This window comes from Boleophthalmus pectinirostris, unplaced genomic scaffold, assembly GCF_026225935.1.
Source record: "Boleophthalmus pectinirostris isolate CB_2022bp ecotype Guang Dong unplaced genomic scaffold, ASM2622593v1 HiC_scaffold_19, whole genome shotgun sequence".
Lineage (NCBI taxonomy): Eukaryota > Metazoa > Chordata > Actinopteri > Gobiiformes > Gobiidae > Boleophthalmus > Boleophthalmus pectinirostris.
The window spans coordinates 5,309,522-5,329,124 of record NW_026571140.1 but is presented as its reverse complement, the minus strand read 5'-3'; the positions used below and the strand labels follow the sequence as shown (position 1 = coordinate 5,329,124).

At 39.8% G+C, this 19,603-nt stretch overlaps 2 protein-coding genes across 3 annotated transcripts in view; one reads left to right on the top strand and one right to left on the bottom strand.

Moving 5' to 3' along the window:
- Positions 1-15,592, top strand: part of LOC110153563 (paired amphipathic helix protein Sin3a-like) — a 26,609-nt gene extending 11,017 nt beyond the window's left edge. Inside the window, exons 10-22 of the mRNA XM_020917468.2 lie at positions 358-476; positions 955-1,180; positions 1,272-1,388; positions 1,593-1,831; positions 2,407-2,590; positions 3,626-3,889; positions 5,473-5,782; positions 6,167-6,336; positions 6,768-6,941; positions 7,101-7,193; positions 7,515-7,609; positions 11,691-11,874; positions 12,962-15,592. Of these exons, the coding sequence (XP_020773127.2) occupies positions 358-476; positions 955-1,180; positions 1,272-1,388; positions 1,593-1,831; positions 2,407-2,590; positions 3,626-3,889; positions 5,473-5,782; positions 6,167-6,336; positions 6,768-6,941; positions 7,101-7,193; positions 7,515-7,609; positions 11,691-11,874; positions 12,962-13,180 (2,394 nt within the window). The 3' untranslated portion in view covers positions 13,181-15,592. The remainder of the gene's footprint in view (positions 1-357; positions 477-954; positions 1,181-1,271; positions 1,389-1,592; positions 1,832-2,406; positions 2,591-3,625; positions 3,890-5,472; positions 5,783-6,166; positions 6,337-6,767; positions 6,942-7,100; positions 7,194-7,514; positions 7,610-11,690; positions 11,875-12,961) is intronic.
- The window catches only part of LOC110153566 (cellular retinoic acid-binding protein 1), a 22,987-nt gene continuing 18,689 nt past the window's right edge, over positions 15,306-19,603 (bottom strand). For both annotated transcript variants that reach the window (XM_020917471.2, XM_055154492.1), the window contains exon 4: positions 15,306-18,050. In XM_020917471.2, coding sequence (XP_020773130.1) covers positions 18,000-18,050 — 51 coding nt within the window. In that variant the 3' untranslated portion in view covers positions 15,306-17,999. The remainder of the gene's footprint in view (positions 18,051-19,603) is intronic.

Sequence of the window (19,603 nt, the reverse complement as noted above, 5' to 3'; positions counted from 1 at the left end):
TTTATAACAGCCAGATGATGTAAAACAAACTTGGTTGCAGAATTCTGTAGGATCTAGGCTTCAAAATCAAATCATTTCACTTAAAAAATGGCTAATTGGAGTATTGAATCATATTCAGAAGATAAGGAAACAATACACAATCCATAAAATTTTCAATACCAGTATTGGGGCATTTTTTAGACCAAGCAATGTATGAAACAAGGCTACATGAGGACTATATTGTGAAAGTGCAATTTTAAGTAATTTCATTTATTTTCTTTAAGGCTTGATAAGAAAAGCAAAATTGCAAAATGGAGTGAATGCAATGCAAATATATCGCAATAACATATTTTCTGTAAAAATGTATTGTTGACACAGGTCAGGAAGGCCCTCAGGAGTCCAGAGGCTTACGACAACTTCCTGAGGTGTCTGCACATCTTCAATCAGGAAGTGATTTCTCGAGCTGAATTGGTCCAGCTGGTCATCCCGTTCTTGGGGTAAGGGCTGTGCTGCCATGAGGTTTACAGCGGTCACTTAACCTCATCAAGCATGTTGTTTCCACATCGCATGCTCTGATTGCATGCAAGTTTTCAGAAATCTGGTTATAGCACCCCTCCAAAAACAGTTACACGTAAAACTCAGTGAGATGGGTAACCCAAATTTGTACTTAAATCGGAGTACTGTTGTTACTTTAATAAGAAACTGAATAGGAGTAAAAGTGTGCTGCTAGAAAAATATACTGAAAATAATTACTTCTGTAAAAAGTTTCTCAAGAAAATGTGGGGTGGGCAGTACTCAGGTTACAATAATCCTGTTTTAGTGAATTAACATAACATAACTTCTCAAAATTATTTTAACCTTTAAACTGCAAGATACTATAATATCAGAATATAATGTTAAATCTGCTTTTCTAGTCTAGAATGCACAGATGATCTAATTTAATTTAATTAAATTTTTTTTTTTACACATTTTCAGAAAATTCCCTGAACTTTTTTCGTGGTTCAAGAACTTCCTGGGCTACAGAGAGTCCATGCACAGCGAGTCAAGCCACGCCGAGAGTCTGCCAAAGGAGCGCGGCACAGAGGGCATCGCCATGGAGATTGACTACGCCTCCTGTAAGAGACTTGGCTCCAGCTACAGAGCCCTGCCCAAGAGCTACCAGCAGCCCAAGTGTACTGGGAGGACGCCGCTCTGCAGAGAGGTACGCTCTCAAACTCCTTCAACTAACCCACAAGCATAAACATGCCATGAGAGTCTATAAAGCTGCTTGTTCACTGCTTCTTTTGTTGCAGGTTTTGAATGATACGTGGGTGTCATTCCCCTCCTGGTCTGAGGACTCCACCTTTGTGTCCTCTAAGAAGACCCAGTATGAGGAGCACATTTACAGATGTGAAGACGAGCGCTTTGAGGCAAGGAGCAACATCTTTATTCTAGCTGTGTATTCATATAATATGCTTATTTACTTTACACCCTCTGTACTTGGATATGAAGTAAACATATTTAACAGATTTACTGATAACTGTAACACTTATAGAAGCACATCACAATCATTACCTTCTATTCCCTTTTCAAGTGTCTCTTCATGATCCCTAAAAGTGTTTGTGTATGTTTAGCTGGACGTAGTTCTGGAGACTAACCTGTCCACCATCCGCGTGCTGGAGACTGTACAGCGCAAACTGTCCCGGATGCCCGCTGAGGAGCAGGTGCGCTTCAGACTGGACAACAGCCTGGGCGGCTCCTCGGACACCATCCACAGAAAGGCCATTCACAGGATATACGGAGACAAGGCTCATGACATCATCGACGGACTCAAGAGGAACCCTGCTGTCTGTGTGCCCATAGTGCTCAAGAGGTACTATACACCAGAGGACACATTTAATATTTCATGAACTAATGCTAGAATGTAGATATTTGAATCTTGCCATGAGAAAAAAATGTATACAAATGATTTCAAAATACATCCATTCAGTCAAAATAAACTTATCACTTATTTGTTTGAGAATTATGAAAACTAACATATGAGAATGCTCTAAAAACTCATTTTAAAGCATTTCTACTGTATACCTTTTGCCCCATTGCACATATATTGTAAAAGCAGCTTGTCTTTAAAAATAGCCCACCACAGGCAGACAGCAAACAGTGGTCTGTTAGCATGCTAGTTGTTGTTAGCATTACTGTGATGACAAAATCAAGTCTGCCTTTGAAAGTTGTAAAAAGCTTTTATAAACTCATCAACCTGAATAATTCACATTTAGGAACACGAGGAATACGTTGGACCACTGAAATGTAAAATGAACTGTGTTTCGTTTTTTTAAGATGGTAAAAATCAGGTATATCGCCTATACTCAAACCTAGTCTTCTCTGCTCTTTTTTTAATCCTTTCTTGCCCATAGCTTAACAAAGTTTAACGCTGTTTGCTCTTCACAGGTTGAAAATGAAAGAGGAGGAATGGAGAGAAGCTCAGAGAGGTTTTAACAAAGTGTGGAGGGAGCAGAATGAGAAGTATTACCTCAAGTCTCTGGATCATCAGGGCATCAACTTCAAACAGAACGACACCAAAGTGCTCCGGTCCAAGTCGCTGCTCAGTGAGATCGAGATGCTCTACGACGAGGTAAGCCTTCTGTCGGCTGCATTTAGGATGTGTTTTCCTTATATTTTGGGCTGAAACTGTGAATATATTTGGGATGTTTTCAATCTCAAAACATACCCTTGTCTGTGTCAAACCCACTTCAAGTTTTGTTTTGGTAATTTTAGGACTTAAATTTCTCTTTGTAGAAAGCATCAGTGTATCAGCGGCATGTCATCAGTAATTTTGATGGCAACAAGACGGTCAGACCAATTGGCAGTAGTTTGTTTGAAACATTTGCTTTTGTATTTCAGCAAAAAATGTGTCTTATTTATTCAGGAAGCAGCTCGCGAAGTCTGCTGGGTACTATCTTCATCTAATTCTATTGTCCAATAAACAGTAAATGTTATCATGCTAGTTATTGTTGCCTTAAGCATCACCACAACTCTGCACTGGTCTGAGTTGTAGAATGTAACAGTAGATAACACTATTAAAACAACATATTGTATACACAGCTTGGTAGTGAAAATTTGATTTAGTGATTTAGTGTTTAGTTCAACTTTATACGTCCTATATTATACAAAATGGATTGTCGTGAGCTTGTTATAATGCTTTTACCTCTTCAAAAACATACCCAGAATCATGTTTTGTTTCATTCACATGTTTAATTAATTCTGGTTTATTAGTCCGCCTACATCACCAAATATCAAAATGCTTTGTTCCACCTTGTGATGTCATGTAGTGGTTATTTTCAAGTTTACTGAACTTAAGGTAAAAGCTAGCTGTTTCAGAATGTCATTTCCAAAGCTGACATCATCCAAGTGATTCTAGTGTGGAGTTTAAAAACACAGTGGAGCACTTCTTGGATTACCACATGACATCACAAGGTGGATCTGACTGTTTTTTGTTTTGTTTTTTTGAGAGAAGAACTCAGCCTAAATATGCAGGATTGTGTTAAACATGCATAAAGGAAATAAAACACAACCCCTAGTATGTTTGTGATGACCAAACATTATAACATAGATCAGAAAATAGTGTAATATGGGCACTTTCAACATTCCTTTTTCCTGTCTGTTTCAGCGCCAGGAGCGATCCTCAGACGACACGTCCACGGCGCCCCCTAGCGGTTCCCACATGACCCTGAGCTACGAGGACAGTCAGATTCTGGAGGACGCCGCCGCTCTCATCATCCACCACGTGAAGAGGCAGGTGGGCATCCAGAAGGAGGACAAGTGCAAGATCAAACAGATCATCCAGCACTTCATCCCAGACCTGTTGTTCTCCCGACGCGGCGAGCTGTCCGACGCAGAGGAGGACGACGACCAGGAGCCAGACGCAACAGAGGTGGGACAGTAGGACGAGAATGTGTAGTATTTGTCTATGTTTAGTTAATCAGTTGTTTTTATTTATTAGTCAAATTGGGATTTACAAAAGTTCATAAAAAGTGGTCTGGACTAAGGATGAGCATTCAATTAAATTTTCTTAATCGATCGTCGGGTGAATTAACGATCGATTATCGATGAATCATTAACATTTTTATATTGAAATTATCATCATTATTACTATCTGCACTACTAATCTGCATAAATAAACTCAACTTTACGACATGTAGACCGTAACCACTCTAGAGCCACATTATAATGTGTTTAATGCAGCTTTGCGCAAGTCTCACAGAAACTAAACTTAAAACCGCATCGCTAATTTGCATAAACTAAGCAGAAAAAAGCTCTTGTGCACTGATGCGGCACGACTCAGTGGAATACAGGTTAGTGTGACCATATTTGCGTTTGTGACGAGGTGGGGACTCGTCATCGACATTGTGCTACTCTCGCAAAACTTTTTCATATTTTCGGTGTCCTGGTGATCTTTTTTTCCCCACTGGACACCGAAACATATGTGCTGCTTTGTACACTGTGCACATGGCACCCCACTTGTCCCGACCGGAACAGAAAGCGGTAAATTTCTTGTACAAATCATCGTTAAATACGCATTTGCGCTTCGGTACGTTGCAGACTGTTTGTCTCTGCTCCTTCTGAGTGCAGAGAGCTACATGTACGGGCCCGTTTGGTCACCCTACGCTACGCACAGCAACCTATATTCAGTTTGTCGATTAAAATGAACGTAATCGATCAAATTCTTAATGATCAGTTAATCGACTAATCATGCCCATCCCTAGTCTGGACATATGAGGAACAGTGTGATAGATTGACCAGGTATTCACACTTCAAACTTCATCCCTGCAGCCCAGTGTTTGTATCAGAAACACCTAGCTTTCCTGTGTGATGTCACATAGTACTTGAAATGCAGACGCCGCTGAAGGCAACACAAGATTGGATTTAGCCCAGAAAGCTGCAAATTGACCTAGTTTGCACTGAAGTTGCAAAAATAAAATAACTAGGAACAGTAGACAATGCTGTTAAAACACCGTATTATTTAGTTACACTTTAAGCCTCACTGTGTAACCCTTTAGTCAAAAAATAGCCAAAAATAAATGCGCTCATACTCCTGTTGGTTTTCATGGAATATTGTTCCTTTGGCTATAACATATTAGGGCATAAAACACATCTATGTCCAGGGAGAATGTTCCAAAGTATGTTTTTTCTATTTCCAAGGTTGTAATGGTTTTTTTCTCGCTGTATAAACAACTTCTTCCTTGAGCATTGAGTTTTGACATTTGTCTACCTACTAATAATGTGTTTAATTATAAGTAATAATACACAACATAATTTAATTTGGCCAGAAATGCCTCTCCTGCATTGTGCAAAATGTGAATAACATCATTTTCAAACAAAGCCCAGTAACAGCAGAAATGCTCAGAAGTCTGTTATAGAAGATAGAAAAGACATTTATAATTCAGATGCACTGCAAAAATACATTGTCGAGATGATGAAAAATATAATTCCTTTGTGTCCATGACTCACCACTAGGACGCAGCCAAGAAGCCCAATGGTCTCCCAGCCAGCGGGCCGCCAAAGTCCAAACTGCTGTTCAGCAACTCTGCCGCGCACAAGCTGAAGGGTACAGAGGACGCCTACAACCTCTTCTACGTCAATAACTACTGGTACACCTTCCTCCGCCTCCACCACATCCTCTGCACCCGCCTTCTGCGCATCTACAGCCAGGCGGAAAAGCAGATCGAAGAGGAGACCCGCGAGAGGGAGTGGGACAAGGACGCCCACGGCAACAAGAAGGACAAGAAGGACAACCCTGCCATCCAGCTCAAGATGAAGGAGCCCAGTGAGTGTGAAAAGAGCACATGTTTACCAGATGTTCCCAGTCATATTATATGACCCATGTTAAGCTTTTCTTTGTTTAATTCAGCTTTATGCCCAAATACACATATATCTGTCCTCTACTTTTACCATCCTACTGCCCCTATTGGTTATGCTCTGAATCAGGGGGTCCCACATTTTTGACACCTGTATTTAAAATGTTTATTTTGGAATTAGACTTAAATTCTTTAAAACTGAATCTGGGCGGTCGCTAACAATTATTTTGCTAATGGATTTACACTGGAGTTATACTAATTGCAGATTTAGTGTGGTTCAATTCCAACTGGATTTTACATAATGGGGGATATAAGAGAAGGCAGTGTGAGACCCCTGTGTGTTGTCTGCTCAGTGGACGTGGAGGTGGAGGACTACTATTCAGTCTTCCTGGAGATGGTGAGGAATCTTCTAGATGGGAACATGGAGCCAGCCCAGTACGAGGACACTCTGAGGGAGATGTTCACCATCCACGCCTACGTAGCCTTCACCATGGACAAGCTCATCCAAAGCATCGTCCGACAGGTCAGTACAGTTACAGTACAGTATTGTGCTCATGTACGAGGTGTTCATACGAGTTCGTACGAGTCTTCATCAGGGCACATCAACTTCACAGGTGCATACTGATAGTATTTCATTGGAGCCACATGGCTCCACTATCACATGACTACACTGTTATGTGACAAATCACCCATTTATTATGCATGTACAGAGGGAAGACTAAGTGATGGATCATATAATATGAGCATGCGTTTTGGAAAATTCAGAATCATTTACTTAAGTTTGTTTATTTGAATAGACACAACAAACATAGATTAACATTGCACTGATCTGATGCAGATATCAGTGTTTATAGCCTAGGCTAATTCGCAGCACCATGTTATGTGTAACTTCTGCAACACAAGGAGTATTTGTTGTAATTGCACACATAATTACACACTGATCTGTGCTCTCAGCTCCAGCACCTGGTCAGTGAGGATGTGTCCATACGAGTGACAGACCTCTACCTCAGTGAGAGCACCTCCAAAGCCACAGGGGGCGCTCTGTGCTCCCAGGCCTCCCGCGGTACAGCAGAGGCAGGATACCAGCGCAAGGCTGAGCAGCTCACAGCTGAAGAGAACTGCTTCAAGGTACAGTCGGAAAACCCTGTGTTTGTGTGTGTGTGTGTGTGCGCGTGTGTGTTTGCGCGTGTGTGTTTGTGCGTGCGTGCGTGCGTGTGTGTGTGTGTGTGTGTGTGGGGTTGTGCAGATAGACAAAGGGCCTGTTTAACCCCTATATGTCTGTTTCAGCTGATGTTTGTGAAGGGCCCAGGAGCTGTGAGTCTGGGCATTGAGCTACTGGACACAGAGGAGGACAACTCAGATGAGCCTGCTGAAGCAGAGGTATGCACTACATCTCCCTTTCTACATTAAAGATATAAAAGACTTCTCAAATGATTGTACTCTGGAATCCAATACAAAACTAAATTGATGCCTCTTATAATTTTATCATTCAAATATTGTTTATTTGAGTAATTTCCACTGTTTGACCTGTTAATTTACAGTTTTCAAATGTAAGAAAATGAGTAATATTTTGGTGTATGGCCAGTTATGTGCACTCACTGTCAAGGCACAGTTTTTCATGTTGCACTGGCCTGCGGGTTCAAGTGTGACATTTTACTAACGTGTGCGTGGGTGTGTACGCGTGTGTGTGTTTGTCTGCAGAGGTGGTCGGACTATGTGGATCGGTACCTCAACACAGACTCTGCCTCTCCAGAGCTCAGAGAACACCTGGCCCACAAACCTGTGTTCCTGCCCAGGTGAGGACTCTGCTGCCCCCTGCTGCTCTAGGGCCTGTGTGTAGGGCCAATATGTGGCTATAGTCTGCTGCTTGGAGCTCACAAACTGCCACTTTCCTGTAGAATCACATGCGTGTAGGGCCCTCAGCACATGCGCGTAGGGCCCACACCATGTTTATGTAGAGCCTCATGTAGGACCAGTGGCATTAAAGCTGTGAGCTGCCTGTCGTAGCTTAGACCTCACACTCAACTGCACTTTTTACTCAGCTCACTTTTTATGGAATCCATTTATTTATGTGAGAAGACTTTATTTATTGTGGTGGTCACATTTTAAAAGAGATCAAATGTCACGTGACCGTGTGGGCTCTGAATGCATTGTTTCTGTTGTAACCAAAACAAATGGGTTGGAATATTATGTCAATGTTCTTATGGTCTGTTCTGGGTTTGAGCAAATAAATTACAATTATCATTCAATGTGGAATCAACAGAGGAAACGGTTTTGTTTGATCTATTTTACTTTTATCTTCAGTGACAAGATTTTTAATGGTGTAGACCACAAACACTTGTATTTGTCAACGAGCTTTTTAATGGTCTTGCAAACTGCACAGTTGGTGGAATCTAGTTTCACACATTGGAAATCGGATTGCAAATATTCGGAAAAAAAAAATCAAATCAAATTCTATACCTTTTAGAAAAAAAAAAACAATACTGAAATTGTTTTATGTCAATGAATCAAACACTAAAGCAGGAAAATCCCAGTACCATTATCGATTTATTTAAGTACCTGCCCCCCACAAAACAGTTAATTTATTACACAAGAGATCCAATTGTCTTATGAACTGATTTATCCTGCAAATAAATACTGAACAGGTTTGTATGAATAAAAAAAAATAAAATAAAAAATCAGTTCTGGTCAAAAATCAAGCTGCATTACATCCATTTAGAGGCCCAACCAGGATACCGGCTTAACCAATATCATGGAATTGATATCTAATCCAGCTAATTTTAATAAACTATTCAACCCTCTGCATCTTAATTGACAATGTTCTGTGTGTGATAATGTTCAGATCAAGAATAAAAAGCCTAAAAATATTGTTCCATCAATACTGTTCTGAACAATCAAGTTAATATTGTCATTTATTATTACAGGCCCATCTAATTGTATCTGAACTTGCATTTTTTCCAAATATTCAAATCACTATTCAGTTCTGAGCACACAGTGTTATAGGATATAAGTGTTATATAAGAGAAGACTGATATCTGAACTGATGATCTCATATTTATTTCAGTTTTGTTGCGGATTTGTCTGCAGAATCCATTCTGAACTCAACTGTAATATGGAAGATAACTAGTTTTATTAGATTTTGAAATGAAAATGCCATTTCTCACTTTAGAATTTTTTAACTCTGAAAAAACATGTTTGAATGATTTTTATTCTGAATGTCAGTTAATGGAATATGTGTACATTTTCAAAGTGAAAAAATATTATTATGTTAAAAGTCTATATAAAAAAAATCACCTTTTAAAAATTCAGCACAAATATTTTCAAGCCCAAATTCAACAGTCAAAATTCAGTGTAAAATTCACAGCAAATTCCAAAATGCCAAGGCCTAAGGAATCAATCCCAAGTGATTCGATCTAACTTGGTAACAAGCAGGAAATGGTGCAGTGAAGCGATCTGATTGGTCAGAATTCAGAATCTCTTTGATTTGTTAAGTGTAAACTCCGCCCACAGATGAGATCGGCCAATAGGAAACAGCCTCTGTCCTCCTCACTCATACAGGATCGATTGCTTTTGCCTTGGTATCTTGGATCTTTGCTGTGAAAATTTTCACTGTGAATTTTACTCTCTGAATTTTGACTGTTGAATGTGGGGGTTTAAAAATATCTGAATGCTGAATATTTAAGGTGAAATTTTTATTCTGAATTTGAAACCTGTTGAAAAAGTATACTTCATATTTTGAATAAAATATGATGAGAATTCCGTGGTATTTAAAATTCAAAATCAAATGGAACAAATTATCTTCCTTCTTCCTTCCTTTTTAGTGCTTGAGAGTTCTATTTTTAGTATAAGGCTCAGTATGTGGATGTTGACACGCTGTTGTACTTTCAATAACAAGACCGTAATCAGATCACGCTCATCTGCACACTGCGCCGACAGACACAATATCTACAACATCCACTATTTGGCTCTTAAATTGCTGTTTAATCTCTTGAAATCCTCTGCTGATTTCACCTGGAATGACCCTTAACTTTCCTTTTTATTTTACCTTTACTGAACCAGGAACATGTTGACTTTTGTACTCATTTCTACCTGTGCCATTGTGACTTGTGCACCTATCCAGATGTGTTAAGCACCCTCTGCTGCCAACATTTCTCCAAATATATGATCTATTTTTAAAGGCGTTACTTGGCCGTATGGGTTGTACACAGGCGTAGGGTTGGTAAATAAAATGGTTTGTCAGATTGTACATGTGGTGTTTTTCTTCCTGGGTTTTTAATGTGGCACCATTTGTTTAGTGTATTTGTTTTGTGTTTTGAGATGGCTGTCCATGATCACATTTCACAGTGCATTGTAAAACCGACTATTTGAGTTTTTTCGACCCATTGAACCCATTGCATAAATCTGGTATGGACTGACTCATTGGAAAGTTCACTCACTTTTTATTCTCACCATGCAGTTGAATACGTCACATGACCTGCTGGCTAATTTATTCCTTTATAGGTGTTATTGTTATTATAAACAGAGGTGGGTAGAGCAGTCAGAAATGTACTCAAGTAAAAGAACTACTACTCGAGTAGAAGTACAATGTTGACAGTCTAATACTCAGCAGTCTGTAGTTTCACCTACTGAACTTTTTCCTGAGTAAATGTATCAGTTTGATTTAATGTGCATGCATCAATCCAGTGTTAGTTTCAGTACTATATTGTCTACATTTTGTTTGCACACACTGGACAGTTCTGATTTGAATCAGAGTAAAAGTCAGAGCAGAACTGCCAGTGTTTCAAACAGGGGAAGCTCTTCACATTCTCATTTTTATCATATGTTATATTTAACACATTGTAAACTGCCTTCAGTTACATTTGTAAAGAAAAATTGCAGTTGTACAATAACTCTGCTTTGCAAGTTAAAAAGTCAGGAGGAAAATTGTTTCATAATTATTCTCGATTTCCCAATGCCTTTCACATGAGGCATGGCAGGTCCATTTACTGAGAATGAGGTAAAACTCAGCAACCCAGTGTTGGGATTGTATTACCTTTTTCAAACCAGTTGGTATCTGCCAATCCAGCTTTGTATAAATAATGAAATAATGTCGTTATATCAGTGTACAGGCCCAATGGATCAGAGCCAGTACCCAATACCTGTACTTCTCTAAAACATACAATCTTCAAATAATTTGTGGATTTTAAGTTTGAATACCTAAGAATCTTACTATGTTTAGACACTTTTATTACTATACAGTAAATATAGTAAATACGAGTACCCCTTTACTGAAGTTAAAGCAGTGATTCTTCGAGACTTACTCAAGTACAAGTAAAGTATGGTGTGAAAAAATAAACTTTTAAAATAACTACCTTGAATAAAAGTACCCATATCTACCCACCTCTGATTATAGCAGATACAATGTGACTCTTCCCTGTAGGAGCTTGTGTTCTATCTCTCACAATTGGCCTGTTATGTTTTGAAGTGCCCAAAATATGCTTGATGGTTTCAGTCCTCCCTCACCTCACCACAGCGGGGTAAGTATGCTGCTCACATTCTAATACTGGTGGGGTGACGCACAAGTTTATTTTAAAACCAAACATTAATTAGCGTAAATCCGGTGTGAATTTTCTCTTGCACATTTGAATGTCTATGCAACGGTAGTGCACTGTACAAAAATGTTCCGACTGCCTCCTCTGCTGCTCTTGTAGATGCACAAATCCCACGAATGAATTGCCACGTTTCTAATTCTGTTACCTGGTGAGTGCAATGCATGGGGTTAACTTACTTTAAAGGGACAGCCTCTCAAATATCTGTGCATTGGTTGTACTATAAAGATATTTTAGAACTTGAATCATGGTGAACGTGTGGACTGATTTTTGGGTTTGGATTTTGCAGAAACCTCCGTCAGATCCGTAAGTGCCAGCGCGGATGGGAGCAGCTACAGCAGGACCGGCCCCCTCGAGAGGACAGTGAGCTCAAGAGGCAGTGCATGTTCAAACTCAACTCATACAAGATGGTGTACGTGTGCAAGTCGGAGGACTACATGTACCGGCACACGGCCCTCACCCGGGCCCACCAGGTGAGCACCCAATCATGAACACTCACACTCAGTTTTGCAGCTTTTGTTCTCTATAGCTGAGGTGTCTCAGAGTGTAGAGGACATTGCATTAGGTGCCATCCTTCTGATATAGTCTTAATGGATAGAAACACTCTGCAGTTTTGAGTGCTCAGAGTAACAGGTATCCACACTCCACCCCTGCAGAAGCCATTAGACTAGGCCACTTGTTTTTAAACCTTTTTGACCAGAACGCTGTAAATTTACCTACAGGGTTCCCACGGTCATGGAAACCCTGGAAAAGTAATGAAAATTGAAAATGTCATTTTCCACGCCTGCAAAAGTCATGAAATTTTAGTATCTCTTTTACACAACTACAGCGTTCTGTTAAGTTATTGTTGGGCTATTGTGATTATTTCCAGTTGTTTAAAAGAGACGACAATTAGAGGTCCGCGCAGGACAGAATTTTCAGTCCCGCTCTATAGGTCGCGCTCTTAAGCCTCCAACCCCATAAAAAATTGACTGTGGGCCCTGCAATCCAGAGCGCCCTATACACAAATCCACTCGGGTGTCCCAACACGACTTCAGTAAACTACAAAGCCGCACCACCCGCAGAACACACAAACACACACGGAGCAGACATTGACCGCGCAGCGAAACGCACCCGCAGACACACTCATCACTCCACGCCGACGAGGAACGAACTGAAAAAGCGAGTGCAATGCTCCACTTCTAGACACAACTGAACAACTGAGTCACTGCGAACACGCCGACAATCCAGCGGTCCCAGACAGCACCCTCCCTACACGCCACAACTGAACAAAGCCCAGAGTCACCGTGAACGCCACAAACAAACAAAACCACTGACCCATCCAACTGTTGTGTTTCGTTTATAGGCCGGTGCGGATTATTTGTGAAAAAAGTTTAAAAATAGACCATTCAATGACAGTGCGCCTAATAGTGTGGAAAATACGGTAGTAATGTTGTATTATAAATGTATATAATTTTTAAATTGTCTTGTTTTACAAGCATTACACGTGTGTTTCTGTATTATTGTACACTCCGAGAACACAAACCGTTCGAGTGACACGAGTCTGTCTCTCTGTTCCAGTCTCACCAGCGCGTCCACACTCGCCTGCACAGACGCTTCCACACGTGGCTGGACGCGTGGGCCCAGGATCACGTGACCAGCGACATGGCGGCCCACACGCACAGGTGGCTGATGGGGGAGGGCCAGGAGGAGCTGATGCCCTGCTCCACCGCGCTGTGCCCCGAAGTCCTGCATTACATCAACGTCAACAAGTACCGGGTGACCTACAAAACGCTATAGTCCCCGGACCCGGCGTAGCTCCAACACAACCTGCCACTTAAAGACATTCAACCACACCCACGAGCCCAACCGCATGTGTTACTGCCATTCTCGAGTCCCAACTTTTTAATAATACACTGATTTGATGGAAATGTACTGATCAGATTTAGTGGTCGAACCCGGGCGTACGTCGAAAACCGTCTGGGGAAATGGTAGGAAATGCACTTGCAAAAAAACGTTGTTACAAAATGTTTCGAATCTTACAAAGTTACAAATAATTTCGCACAAAACTTTCTTTCTTCTTAAAGGTTCTATATATCGTGTTGCTTTGACTTGACTCCACCTCATGACATCATCCGGTGGTAAAACACAACAACTCTTCTGTGTTTTCAGAGTCTTTTCACCTCTGCCAAACACGTTATTTAAAAGTGCACTGTGTAACTTTTGGGGGTAAAGGTCGCTCCACCTGCTTGTTCCCGTGGAGATTTAATCGCTGTGCCTGGAATATTCCGCAGTATGGCATTTAACATGAATATTTTTTGTTTTTATTACAGTAACTGTGTTTTTATAGGTAAAAAAAATCCACTGTATTTTCTCCACAGATCGGATTTGTAACTTCGCCTGGTGATGGGTATGTTTAAAGCCATACTGTGGAACATTCTGTAGCTAAACCTTCATTGAGACAAGCATACCGCCCATCAGAAAAATTGCACAGTGAATCTTTAAATGACTTGAACCAAAAATCGTAACAATACATGATGTAGGACCTACAGGAAAATACTGCAATACAATTTTAATCCTCAGGCTGGTGTTAAAGAGCTTATATTACATTATATTTTGATCTGTTATTTTCCTCATCACAAACAGACCTGGAGTTGTGTTTTGTTTCATTCACAAACTGAAAACGCTCAGTTCCACCTTGTGATGTCATTTTTGAGACTCCATACACCTTCACTAGAATCACTTGGGTAATTTCCAACCTGGAATTGCCAACTTCTACCGAACAAAAGTGAAAATGTAGCATCACAAAGTGGAACAGAGCATTTTGAGTTTTGGAAATGTAGCCAGATTAATAATAAAACATTACTCAAATGTGTGAATGAAACAAAACACAACTTGGGTATGTTTTTGAGGAGGGAACACAACTGAAAACTCACAAGAATCCATTTTGTGTACCGTAACGTAGGACCTTTTTTTGAAGCAGTTCACGTAAAATGGAGACCTATACGCGTCAAGTGGGTTGTACAATTTAAAACCTGTGAATGTTTTTCTATTAGGATGCACTGTATATGCCCCATCAAACCAAGTGTATTCTCCAATAACTTATGACTGCGTCTGTACATATGTTTATAACTAGATTTTTTATCAATTGTCTTGTGTAGCCAGCGTTGACAGATTTAGACTTTAGATAGAGATGTATTAAGTATTTTAACTGTTTTTTTGTTTTGTTTACCAAAGGTTTATTAGTTCTGTTTCTTAGTCTATGACCCACATTTCAACAGCTCCTGCCCAGTGTAAGTACATACTGTTTAAATGAAGCGTTGCAATGACTTCAAACTGAATGTAGCACACATTTTGGTCTTAAAGGGTCCATATTACACTATTTTCTGATCTGTGTTAGGTTGCTTCCTCATCACAAACAGACCTGGAGTTATTTTTATTCTCACATTTGAAACTGTTCTACTTTGTGACGTCATGTGGTAAAACAGGAAGCGCTCTGATGTGTGTTCAGATCTGGAATTGGTGATTTCTAGTGAACAAAAGAAATTGTGATGTTTTGAGGTCAACATCTACAAGGTGGAATAGAGCGTTTTGAGTTTTTGAGATGTAGTCTGACTAAATACAGTCTTACTCAAACATGTGAATAAAACAAAAACAGCTCCAGGTCTGTTTTTGATGACGTAGCAACATTCTAACGTGGATTAAAGCTCACAAGAGTCAATTTTGCGTAATTTAGGACCTTTAACTGGTCAGTTTTGCTGTCTTGGTCGATGCAAAACTACCAGTGCTCAATTTAAGCACCAAAAAGCAATAATTCTTGTTGATTTGATTAGTTACATATTGAATGACTGAATTTAGAAGTTAGATTTTTTATTTTAATTTTTTTTCTGAATTGGCATATGTTCAAGAAATAATGAGTCAGATGTAAAATAACAAGCTTTTATTTTGAAATGTTTAAAAGTGACAATTTTAGAAAATGTGATAGAATGGGGGGGGAAAAAAACATACAAAAATTCCACATTTCCTGCAGTGAGTCCAGCTACAGACAATCGGAGCCGTTTCATACTTTTATTTTTGTACTGCGTGTAGTGTCAGAGAGCCACCTCCAGGGGGCGACTGTACATAAAGTTTGTATGTGTTCATGTTTCAGATGTTGTACATGAGTGTAGTCTGGTGTTTGGCATTAAACTCTACTTTGACTAGAAGTAAAAAGTGCACAGACTCGTCCTTTCACTAATCAAATGTTTTAAGTGGTTTTCTATGTTTATGACTAAAACTACAATATCCTCCACTAATGTCAGCTGATAAGATCTATGCTCATGTAGGTCACTTAGGTTTCCTGGGCAGCCTTCACTTGAACACAAACTACAGCAGGGTGACCAGATGTCCCTATTTACCCCGGACAGTCCCAGTTTTGAGCCCTGTATTTTATTTATCCAGAACCAGTGATTTGTCCCAGTTTTACACAAGAAATGTCCCAATTATCCCTATTTTTGACCAACTTGTTACCCACCAGCAGCGAAGGAGCCAATATTTTGTCCTTTCTCAGCTAAATTACAAAAAAACATGCTTGAAAATATGCATACGGTTAAAAAAAAAAAGTCCATCAGATCAAATACTGGTGCATGTGTGAGTTGAGAGAGGACAATGTTTACTGCTCTTAATTTTGAATATCTGGTCACCCTAAACTAGCGTTGCCAAGAGTATTGAAAATTACACTATTACTGACACTACTCGATACTAAAAGTACTATCAAAACTAGATGGTCATTTGTATTGAACCTTTCCTGAATCGCTCTAGAATGTTCCAGATAAACCAAACCATAAACCAAATGAACTAGTCTACGCCCACGGACCACAGTTATTACAGATGTGAAACCACATGGTAACAGGAAAGAAAGTACTGTAATTTAATGTGGAAAATCACATTCTACTGTCTAAATAAACAGGGTTTTTATAATAATTATTGTGGTCTCACACGTTGTACTGAGTATCGAGTCTCTTCCTTAGTATTCAGATCAGGTCTACAGCGGTGATTTCTGTAGATTTTGGCAGACTGGACCACTGATGGGGCATCTGGATGAAATTTTTCAGACTGATCCATTTCTGTCACATCGTAGCCTGGTCAAACCTTTCATAAAATTGCAAACAGAAAAAAGTCTGGGATGCTGCTCATAACACTGTGTTCAGTTAAATTAAAACAAAAACTTTACTGGTTTGCCTGGAATGTTCCACAGTTTGGCATCAGACTATCTTACATGTATTCAATTTGCTGGTGTTTTTAAGGCAAAAAAATAACAAAACTAAACATAACACCTTCATCTTGTCATGCATTCTTACACTGAACAGGCTGGTTTCTCCACAGATCTTGACCTGTAACTTTAACCTTTGACATCACCTGCAGCTCTACGTGGAGATAGATGAGTTTAATGTAGGGTGACCAGATTTTCCAAATTCTAAACTGGGACACACCCGGGTTGGGATGATTGGTATGAAGAAATAGTGAAAAGAGCATCTAACATTGTGCATAATCTGAGAAGCTTCTGTCACTGCATTTTTTTTGGTTTGTTTTATTATCATTAGCAAATACTAAGGGTGTAATGATATCCAAGTCTCACGGTACGATATTGTCATGGTACGATATTTATTCCGATATGGTGGGAAAGCTCACGATATGGTGGGGAGGCTCACGATGAGGGATGTAACAATATCCAAATCTCTCAGTACGATATTTTCACGATATACATCTCACGGCATGATATTTATTGCGATATTTTGTGGAGACTAAACAGCTAAAACTGTTAAAATGCTACTTTTTCCTCTTAAAATGTCTTGACAAGACTTAATCCAAAGAACTAAGACTTAAAAGTGCTTAGAACTGTAATTTCTTCTTGTAGTCTACACTGAAATGGAGCACAGGATCATGGTCTATGTAGTTTTTAGCTATTGCTGTACCATAACTCTTCATTTAAGCAAAGACACTTGTAATTCAATATATTGTGAAGGTCCACGATATTATTGTAAGAACTTTGATGACATGATATCACAATATTTCTGTTAGTTACATCCCAAGCAAACACGTTTTCTGTATTTTAGCAAATGAAATGACAATTTATGCTCCTCTTTACTGTTGGCGGAGATTAGTCAAAAATGATGATAGTCCTGTTTTAGTCCTGGTTTAGATCAGATTGGTCAAAAATAGGGACACCTGGGACATTTCTTGTATAAAACTGGGACAAATCACAGGTTTTGTATAAATCTGCTGGGACAGGGGACACAGGGCTCAAAACTGGGACTGATCCAGGTAAATAGGGACATCTGGTCACCCTAATTTAATGCCATACTGTGGAAGATCCCAGACAAGCCATCAAAAATTTATGACTAAATGAAGAACAAACTATTTGCACAAAACCCCACAAAAACAAGTGTACTAAATGTTAGTCACACATAGGCTATGTTGGGCTACAAACACAAAGGAAAATGATCCAGATTAAAGGGATATTGCAATAATTATTTAGCCATCCTGTGCAGCCCCACCCACAACAACACATGTGAAAAGTGAACAGACAGCTGACATGAATGGATATGGCACAAAGAGGAGGAAGAGGAGGAGTCTGGTGCTACGCTCGCACGTAGATCCGAGTGCACACCACGTCGTCCGCTCCAAAGATCTGCAACAGACAGAGACAAGTGTCAGAACTCACCAGTAGATGTCACCGTGGAGACCAGAAAAACACCTGAGTATGATGAGAGTCAGTTTTAAAACACACACTACAGTCACATGTCAACCTGTGTGGCAGATAGAGACACATGCAAGGGTTTTTCATTCAGAACCTCCAAAATGAGTTCACTCATGAACTGCGGTTAGCATGCTAGTTGCTATTGGCTCTACCACAATGGTACATTCTGATCTGACCTCTAAAAGTTGTATACACTGAATAATTAGGATGGTCTGGATCCATAAGGTGATTTGCCTCTCTTTAAAGAGCCTCTGAAAGGTTTGACTTCATATTTTACCAAAACACAGTTAAAATCATTATATTTCAGATTTTCAGAAGTCAAAAATGGGACACACCCAGGTTGAGATGGTTGGTATAAATAAATCTGAAAAGAGTGCAAAACCTTATCCTTTCTCGACTCACTTATGGGTCAGTTATAATCTGAGGGACTTCTGTTGGGTTTGGGTTTTTTTTGCCTTATGGTGGGGTGACTTAGCCAGGCTGGTGCCACCTAGTGCCTCCGCTCAATTTCATTTCTCTCCAGTGACTAGGTCAGGAATCAGAATACACTAGACGGTTTGCAAGAACCCCAGAAGTTGTAGACCGCTCACAGGCCAATCAGCTGTGAGCTGTGAAGCCATGGTGTCAAACTCGTTGCGCCTGTCTGTGTCCCTTTTGTGGAAAAGCACAACAGTAAACAAAGCGTTGAGATGAATGTAAACGAAGACAGACATTCTGTTTTGGCAACAATTCCCCAGATCGAGGATTTAAAGCCAGAACAAAGAGAATGTTTGGTGAATTTCATCAAGGGGAAAGATGTTATTGTCCTTCTTCCTACAGGATTTGGCGCATTACATATGTCACAACCAAATAGGAGCGATTGGTTAAATAAAAAAAGTACCCGCCTACCGTCGAGCGAATGAATCCTAACGCTGCGAGGTCAGACGGTTTCCACAAAGTGAAACCGGTTGATGAATCAGGCTAGGGGTGACCAGATGTCCTTATTTACCTGGGACAGTCCCAGTTTTGAACCCTGTGTCCCCTGTCCCAGCAGAATTTTCCAAAAACAATTATTTGTCCCAGTTTTATACAGGAAATGTCCAGTGTCCCTATTTTTGACCAATCTGATCGATGCCAACAGTAAAGAGAGACATAAACTGTCATTTGTTTAGGTAAAATACAGAAAAGCTGCTTAAAAATGACAAAACACAAAGAAAATGTGACTGTACTGACTCACATGTTAATCATGGATGGTCTCTAGGTAATAATTTAATTACGCACTCGTTTTACAATTTTATTATTACCAAACACCCCAAACCAGGAATGTCCCAGTTTTTTATTTTGAAATTCTAGTCACTCTATCTCATAGTAGTTTCAAGCACTGTTTTCTGTATTTTAGTTAAACAAATGGCAATTTATGCCTTTCTTTGCTGTTGGCAAGGAGCAGATTAGCCAAAAATAGGGACACAGTGGACATTTCTTGTAAAAAACTGGGACAAATCACT